Genomic DNA, 9,250 nt, shown 5'->3' on the forward strand with positions numbered 1-9,250 from the left:
AGGGAGACATCCGTCAAACCCTTCAAAATAAGGCAACGCTGAAGAACCCAGTCTGTCAATTTTTTTTAAAGTATGCACCATTGCTGATAAAATAAAATATATTATGGAGTCTGTAAAACGTCAAAATTGAATGTGCTTAGTGGTTTTCAAAAAGTGTATTAATTTAGTGAATATATTTGACTAAAAACGCACAACATCCGTTTTTATTCTGGATCGCTTAACTCTGCTAGGGCTACATGTGACGCGCCAGGAGGTTAAGGCCAGTGATTGGTCGATTGAAGAGCATTGGGAGATACAGATTGGTTAATTGAATACCAGTCAGACACATGCGGCTGTCTTTGTTGAATCGATGGAAGTTATGAAAAGATGAAAAAAATGTGAAATTGCCAGAAATCGTTGACTCCCCGTTTAAAATGTTCCAAGTATCTCACTTTCCAAAGTGAATGTGTAATATGGAATTAGATTTATGCCAATATAATCAAACAAAAATGAACCAACAGAAGGAAAAAAAATCTTAAATTATCTCAAAAGTAGGATTTGGACCTAATGTTGGAACCCAGCTGCAGGGATTTGCTCACCCAGGGCTGTACAAAAAATGTAATTACCACAGGAGCACCCGTGCGATTGGACTGCGGCTTTGCGATGCTTGTGTGAGGGTTTGTGCGAGAGGTAAATCGATAGTGCATAGCTATTCTATTTGGTAGTTGTGGTGGCCTATTTTGGGATTCAAAATCATGTCCCCAGTGTTTCCACTTCACATTGTCAGGAACTCCAAGGAGAGGAAGGAGGTTATTAAAGTGAGGTTGTGACCGGGAGGTTGCCAGGTCAATCCCCAGACCAAAAGGATAAAATCTGGGTGGGGAAAGTGAAAGAGCAGTGCTCGTCCCTCCATCATTATCACCACTGAGGTGCCCTTGAGCAAGGCCCTTAACTCCAAGAGGAGACTATAATTGGGCCCGTGTTAGTGAGGACTACACACAAACACACGTAAGCAGAGCTACCCACACCCATGTTTCTACTGTTGCTTAATTAAATATAACATCAAAAGAGAGAAGTTGTCTGAGTCGTGTTTTAAACAGACACACCTGGGGCGAAGTTGGGAACCAGAATCAGCTTTAAATCCAGTCCTAATCTAGTCCTCACTAACACGGGCCCAATTATAGTAACTACATGAAAACTTCACGGTTGTTGCATGAAATGTGGTTTGTGTTTAGCCTACATTATCATTTTCTATCATGTGAAACCAGAGCCAGCCTAGTGGTGAATCTGCAGACAGATGCTTAACAGTGTGCTCCTCAGCAGTAAGCTCCCCCTGCTGCTCAGAAGGGGCCTCTGCACCCTTTTGGTTTCAGACCCTCCCACCAGCCTTTGGGCCATGCCTCCTCATTTACATGTGTCAAGTCCAAATGAAAAGGCAATGTTAAATGGAAATTCAAAAGCCAAATGGAAAACTTAAATATTTTTAATTTGATCTTGCTTTGTTTTCCCTTTGGACTTTCAATTTGAATTATGAATAAATATTTCCTCCATATGTTCCCACATCCATGAATTTGCATAATCCAAACATTTACATTCCTCAATTGTCTGTTCCTTAAGATTATGGAACTTAATTTCTCATATGCACCATGCTGAGGTCCGTGTTCAGGCCGGTCATGTTCTTCCGCACCAAACTAAACTTTAAATTGAACCAACTGTGCGAAGAGTGAGAAACAGAAAGGCCCAAAACTGTTTGATGAACACTACCATCTAAAATAGCATATGCTGTATGTAGCCATCAGTGTCCAGGTTAACCATTGTTGCCCTAGTAAAATATTTTAACTACCATTTTGTGTGACCTTGATGCACAGGCAACCTTCCAATTACCATTAAAGAGAGCTGAAGCCCAATGAAGACCCCATGACATAAAAGTTAGATTTAAAATTAGTTTATTCATGATTCTGGAGGTCAGACATTTCATTTACTCAAGTTCATTAATAATTTACAACAGTTTAAAAATTATATATAAAATAACTCCTCTCACGGCAGCAACTGTCGGGATCCCTGAGATCACTGACCCAACGGTCAACTGCAGACTGCTTGATTTGCAATTGAACAGTTCAAGGCCTGCTTGAACCTGCTGACAGACATTCAAGTAAACAACCCAAGTTTAAAAATATTAAAATACCCTAGGGAAAAGGAGAGGGTTCATTAAAAAAAAAATTAAAACATTTAATTGAACTGTTGTGTTCAGTGCTGATGCTGGTTTCCAACTAGGGCCAGATCCAGTTAGAGTGCCCTGTTGTCCCAGATCTCCTGGGCCTTGGTGCTCTCCAGCTGCTGCAGGTGGAGGGCCAGGGGCAGCAGCAGGTCACTCAGGTGCTGACTGGAGAAGGTGAAGGCATTGTGGGCTGTGGCCTCCGCAGGTGGGGTGGGGAGAGGGGAGGCAGATGGAGGAGAAGATGAGGTGGAAGACATTGGCGAGGTGGAGATGAAGAGGGAGTTGGGGGATGGTACACCTGAACTGCCAGCCGACAGCTGGGAGAAGAAGGACCCTGCGTGGGTCTGCTCCGAGGTTTTCATCTTGCTGGGGAGGCCGTGCTGGAAGCGGCAGCGTGTGCCGTACAGGCAGAAACCAAAAGAGCTGAAGGTGCGGCACAGAGCGCCGCGTGGCTTCCACTCCTTGGTCTGTGGCTGGAGCAGGGGTCTGGAGACGGGCGCAGGCTTCTCCTGGACCACGTCAGGAGACTCCAGACCGCTGCCGACGTCTCCGCCCTCCACATGCAGGAAGTTGCAGCGGGTGCCGAATGGACAAACTCCAAAGGAGCAGAAGGTGCGACAGGGAACATTCTTGCGGCGGCGCATGGCGGGGCGCTGCTCAGTGGGGTTGTGGACGAACAGACAGCGGCTTCCGTAGTAGCAGTAGCCGGTTGTGTGGAAGCTGCGACATAACTCCGTCTTGTACTTTGGGTGGCGGAAGGGAACGTGCAGCTCGTGGAGGCCGTGGGCAAACTGGCAGCGCTCGGCATACTTGCATAAACCAGTAGTCGCGTAGCTGGTGCAGAGCTCCGTCTTGTAGCGGGTGGAGCAGACCCAGGGGATGAGGGGAGGGGAGGAGGACTCTACCAGGGGGAGCAGGGCCCTAGCCAGGGAGAGCCCTTCACCACCATCCGACTCCTCACCGGACAGCAGGTTGTCCACCAGCTCCTCATCTTGGTAGGAGGGCAGGAACAACTCGTCACTACTTGTCTGAAATATATAAAAAAATAAATAAGTTTGAGCTGAGCAGGTTATAATCAAGTCCTGCCTCGTCTCCCTGCTTGCATCTGTTCCAAACACTTCCAGAAGCATGGAATTGTGGAAGTTTCATTTTAGTCTTTCAGAAAAGCTGAAAGATGTTCTGGCCATACTCAACAGGTGGGTAATACATAGGATCAAATTTAAGAAAACCTCCATCTACAGCACCTATGAGGCTTTAGCATGAATGAATTCTGTGTGAAAAATATTCTAGAGTGCCCTCACATTACAAAAAGGGAACAAAAATAGTATCCATAGTACACTACTTTCTACCAACAATACCACAATGCAAGTTCCAGAGTTTGAGAGGAGAAAAAAAAATAAAAAAGTAGTGAAAGAGTGACTGAGGAATGTCTGGGGTAGTATCTGCTACTAGCTTCTGGAACTCAATACCCATACTATTGGATTTAGATTTAAGATGTCCCAATATATAGTATGACAAATTTACTATGCCAAATACACCTAGGTCTACTGCATCTTGTCAATTTGCAGTATGTAAGCCAGCATGCTTTTCTGGTTATTCTGACCCACAATGCTTTGCACATCATGAGCAAAAGGGCCACAGTTTAAGTTATGAAATTAAGTAGAAGGTCTCAATCAATTGTATGCAACAGTAGCCTATGTACTTTGTAAGGGCAGCTGCAGTACATGCTAAAAATATAAAAATAAAGTTGCTAGGGTTGTTTAAAAAACTTTTTAAAAATATATCTACTACAGGACTTGCGCTTTAATCCAAAACCAGCCTTCTGTGGGTTCAGTATTTGGAGGACTAAAGCTCCCATGAGTTCTACCAGCACAGCAGAACGCACTATAGGATTTCCGCTTATATCTACCTACAATTCATAGAGGAAAGGGCGGAGTCTAATGATGGAATATTGTTTATTACACTTGTAAAAACAAATATACACATTCCACCATAACGTCACGTAGCCTAGCCTACCAAGTACGAGTAAGAGGAACTGATTGTAATGAGGTTACTTATACTGAAAACTGGGTTTAAAAAAAAAAAAAGAAAGAAAGTGAGAAGTCAAGAGGAAATGTCAAAAGTCAGCAGTCTTAGGAATGGATGCGTACTTGACTTACCTCAAACATGGCGCAGATGATGGAGTTGCTTGTGAGGATTCGGGAGGTCAGCCCTGGCACAGTTCAGCCTCCACAGCGGTCTAAGGTGGGTTAGTCGGCGGGTTAGTTAGTCAGCTGCGTAGTGGCATGGACCCTTAACACTGCCGCTCTGTTACGGAGTCACAAGCAAAGGACGACTGCTCTCCGTTTGTCTTTTAAACCGGCCGTCACCTCCCGCCTCCCAGTCCAAATGAGCATCAGGTGTGCTCGAACTCATCACGTCACGAGTGTGTCTCTCGAGCGACCAATCACGTCCACGGTCGGGGGAACGCGCTTGATGACGAACCAATCCGGTTGGCTGCAGGGATGATTTCAGCGTCACAGCCACTAACCATTATACCTGCAGAAAAAGTCACGTTTGATTGCTGCTGTTCATATTTACCCTCAATTCACATTACTTTGGGGAAATATATTGTTTGAATATTCACTCAATATGATAGAAAGCTTTATTCAGAGTATTATGTGATACATTTAATAATTATTTTAACCAAATTTTATTTACATTAGTCAACGTTTTTGAAAAAGAAGCCAAACTTTTTGGAGCTGGCTGCCAATAGTAAACAATACATTTAGATCATATGACCTCTGTAAGCTTTACAAAATATGGATATGAAGTTTTTGGTTCGTTTCTGAACGTAGGCTTTTAAAGATGTACAGAAGATGTCGTTTCCTACTGTATATCCATGTTTTTCAATAAAGCTTGAAGAAAAAAAAGAAGAAAAAGATTTCAGCGTCACAGCACATGAAAGTCCGAGAGTCTATTTTTTCTATATTTATCGTAAAATGTTTAAAAGGCTGTATGTATGTGTGACACCAGAAGTAGCCTTATACATTTTGTCATCATTTTTTCTTCATCTTTTAAGCATGTTTATTCATTGCTTTGTATTCTGTCCTTTACAGTGAAATACCTAATAATTAGTTATCGGCTAGCGGATGTTTTATCACAGGGCTCAATCAACATCCTCAGGGACTCCAGTGTTAAAAGGTGAGCGGCTCCCAATCATTTCAGCTTCGTCGAAATTAACACCTCAGTCGGAAGTAGTTCAAACCAACCTTCTAATTAAAAGCTGTCTGATAGGAACACAGCTGAGTACAAATAGACAAATGTTTCCTTTAGCTAGGCTAATCTTTTGTTTAAACTTGTCTTTATCAGGCCCAGAGGAGCGGCCCTTAAATGTGTTCTGATATCATGGACTTCCAGTAGAAACACACAGGAATGCATCTCTAGTCCTACACATTTAGGACAAGTAGGACAAGTACAAACATCACACAACACAAAATAATGAATGAGTAGTCACCACCTTCACTATTTAAGCTCTGTCAGCTTTCATTGAGATTTAGATTCCAACTTAGTCACTTCATAACAATGAACATGGACTTTGTTCCTCCATAACTTGGCTTTCTGTTTGGGTTTAGTTATGTCATATCTTGTTACATTATGGAGATCATGTCAGTGTGTTTTCAGCTGGTTCCCCTTCAATTCATTCCAATTCACTCAGCTCTTGTATTAATTTAAGCCTCATTTGGTCCATTTTGTAGAAAAAAAGTGAGGGTTAAAAATAAATAATAAAATGGGTCTTTTTAATTAATTTATCAAAAGGAATGTGTATGGAAGCAAACAGCGAGCGTATTAACTTCCAGTGAATGGTGGTGCATCATACAGTACCTGCGCGTAGTATTTTAATGTTAAGATACAACAGAACTTTCGAGCAAAGCCATTCCCAGATCTTAATTCCACAAACATTTAATTTAAAGGTAGTAAACTTTAGCTCAGGTCACTGAAATGTTTGAACCTTCAGAAAAGTAGTCACCAGGATCAGTAGGCTACCGTTCAAACACCATCATTTATGTTGGTGCATATTTTGATACCAGTTATTGAGGAATTTTATTTATTTTTCTTACAAAATCCTCCTTAAATTAATGTCTTAAAATAAAGGAGCTGTACAAAAACTTTGTCTAAATAAAAGTTGAAACTAGCAGAAACCTTATTTAAATTAGGGAATATTTAATCAAAGAATAAGTAAACAAGACTTAAGAAACTGACGAGCATTTGTTGCCAACCTTCTGTATTTGGCAGTTTTTATATATTTAGTTTGAAGTTTGATAGCCAGCCCTGTCCTGTGGAGGACACGGTCACATAAACACAGTCCAGAAAGAGCCCATGACTGACCACGAAGAAAAAAAAATTCTTTATTTCTTTTCTTATCAAGATACATTAAAGGATACAGAGACATCGGAATAAAAAACACTTGAGAAAAAGTTTCAGTTGTAGCATGTTTGTCTCTCCATCATACAAAAATCAGCACCCTGTCCCTTTTGAATGTCGCCCCTGGTTCAAATGACCCCCCCACCCACCCACCCACCCACACTATGAAGGAGAGCAATGTCCCACATGTACAGTAAGCCTATTAGAGCCATCTCCACAATAATGGAGCAGAATTACACACTTCAGATGTAAAAAAAAAAGTTGAAAATATGCCAGTTTTCCACTTGTCTTAACACAGATTAGTATTTGCTACAAACTCAACACTTCAAATTTCTTTTTTTTTGAGAAATATTACATTAAGCCCACATTGGGACCAGAACTTGCTTATAAAACCTGTGTAAGCGCTCACTGCTGTGGACATTCACAGGAAGTATAACCATCCAATTGACAACTTGCTTTTAGTGCTCACCCTTTGATAATGGTACAAACAGGGGGGGGAACCAAAATTAACAAAAGGAAATGAAAGCACGTTGAGACAGCTGAAGATTCCTTTCACATGGTTATCATAGCCAATCACAATCAAAAACATCATTCTGGTTCTGCATCGTCATACACATTTACAGAAGAGGATCAAGGCCATATGGGGAAAAAAAAGTTCTGAAAGAATCCAGACTTTAATCTCAGACTCTTTTTGCAACTTTTATTACTTCAGAACTTAATTTTTGGCCCCAATTGTCTTCTGTACATTTACACATTGCTGCTTTTTTATTATTTTTTATTGATTTTTTTTTAAAAACAGACTTTTATCAACTGATCAGTAACATAATCACATCAGTTTCCTTCAAACCAACCAAACAGTACGTTGTCAGAAATGCGTGGCTCTCATCTGACGTTAAAGTGACCACTCACAATGAGGTCACCTTTTTTTGTTTTGCACATTATGGCTTCACTTTGGACTTTTGCGCACTCAAACATCGTTACCTCAAAGCCAAATGTGTTCTCTCGTCACGGCAAGTCACACAGTAACTTGTGCAAATCCACGGTACCCACAATCATTTGATTTTCCTTTTATCAAACACTACATATGATCTGTTGTACACTGTAAACCTACAGATTCCTTTGAGCGATGATGCTCTCCCCCTTTTGATTCCAGGCAGCCTATTCAAACATATTAGGATGAGGTCAAGAGAACAGGAGCCAGGGACTCTCTCTCTTCAGACCGGCTAAAAGTGGATATCAATTAAAAAAAAAAAAAAAAAAAAAAGACTGCAAAAACAACCCTCGATTTAACTTTTTTTAAATTTTAATGGCTACTGTGATGCCTAGCCAAGGTGGAGACGGTATAAAGGGTTAATAATCAACCAAACTATCAAGTGAGCACAAAACTAATTTGAGCAGTAAAGTCAGGATCAGTATTGACTTCAACAATTTTGATGACCGATTATACATTTAAGTCATAGTGAACTGAACATCTGGGTTTTGGGATTAACGGTGGGTCAAAACCAGCGATTCGAAGATGCCCCCTGGGCTTTGGAGAATTGTGATAAGCATTATTTTTATTAATATATATATTAAAAAGACCATCAGCGGATTCATTTATGAAGACAATAATGGTTAGTTGCTACATACATACTTAGAAGGCAGCGTCTAACAGGGTGGCACTTTGGATTTTGTACGAGTGATAAAACAATGACTACACTCTACATTCCATCGCCCCTTTGTCTACACTTTTATTCTGTCGCTACACACTCAACAGTGACTTTCGCAGTACTCAAGTTGTTTTGTGCTCACTCAGTATTTTTGACGCCGAGGGACTGAGGTACAGATGTAAAAGAACCTCTAGTGAAGGACTTGAGGGGTCAGGATGGGTCCACCCTGGAACTGGCCTGTGTTGGCTCCTGGCTGATGCTCTGAGAAGTTGCCAAGGTACAGACTCAGTCAAACGGCGGCGAACGCTCTTCAGTTTACACTGTCAACATGTCTCCCTAAACTTTTACCAGTGAACATGAGCACAGTCAGTAATAGACAGAGTTTTCCCTGCTGAAATGGAGGGCGAGTAAAACGTTCTAATCAAATTAGTCCTTCGGCCAGCTACAGCTGTCCCAAACAGTCTCCCATTTCCACCTCCCGTTCTCCTCACACACTGTGGGTGTTACCCCTTACGTGGTGCATATATTTACACAAAGATAGAGACATGGAGGAAAAACAAAGTGTGCTTTATCACCGTTGTTTCAGGATGAGAAATATCTTGATTTAAATTACACATTTAAAAACAGGCGGCATTGAAAAGGGGAGCAAAAATAATTCAGGATCTGGAATAAAATACTACAAAGCCCAATGCATTATGTCGTGTGTTGATGTGTGAGGGAAATGTACAGTCATCTAAGTGTGTGTGTGTGTGTGTGTGTGTGTGTGTGTGTGTGTGTGTGTGTGTGTGTGTGTGTGAGAGAGAGTGAGTGTGTGATGGACACATCAACGTTGGGGAAGTAACAGAGGATTAAAGAAAAATGACACTGAAAAGAGGGAAAATAAAAGACTACTGGTATGGCATACTGTGCTGCCTCTGTTAAGTGACGGCCTGAGCACAGACCCTCCCCGACTCCCACCCCACCCCCATGTCCTGTTAAAAGACCCCCCCCCCCCCGTGTC

At 41.6% G+C, this 9,250-nt stretch overlaps 1 protein-coding gene across 1 annotated transcript; it reads right to left on the minus strand.

The window, feature by feature from the left end:
• Window positions 1–1,908: 1,908 nt before the first annotated feature.
• On the minus strand, window positions 1,909–4,564 carry cth1 (cysteine three histidine 1). Its single transcript, XM_028564315.1, has 2 exons — window positions 4,357–4,564; window positions 1,909–3,225 (listed from the first exon to the last, which is right to left on the minus strand). The coding sequence occupies exons 1-2, from the start codon at window positions 4,363–4,365 to the stop codon at window positions 2,266–2,268; spliced, it is 969 nt and encodes a 322-aa protein (XP_028420116.1). The 5' UTR covers window positions 4,366–4,564; the 3' UTR covers window positions 1,909–2,265.
• Between the last annotated feature and the right edge of the window lie 4,686 nt (window positions 4,565–9,250).

The sequence above is a fragment of the Perca flavescens genome, chromosome 19 (genome assembly GCF_004354835.1).
Source record: "Perca flavescens isolate YP-PL-M2 chromosome 19, PFLA_1.0, whole genome shotgun sequence".
NCBI lineage: Eukaryota > Metazoa > Chordata > Actinopteri > Perciformes > Percidae > Perca > Perca flavescens.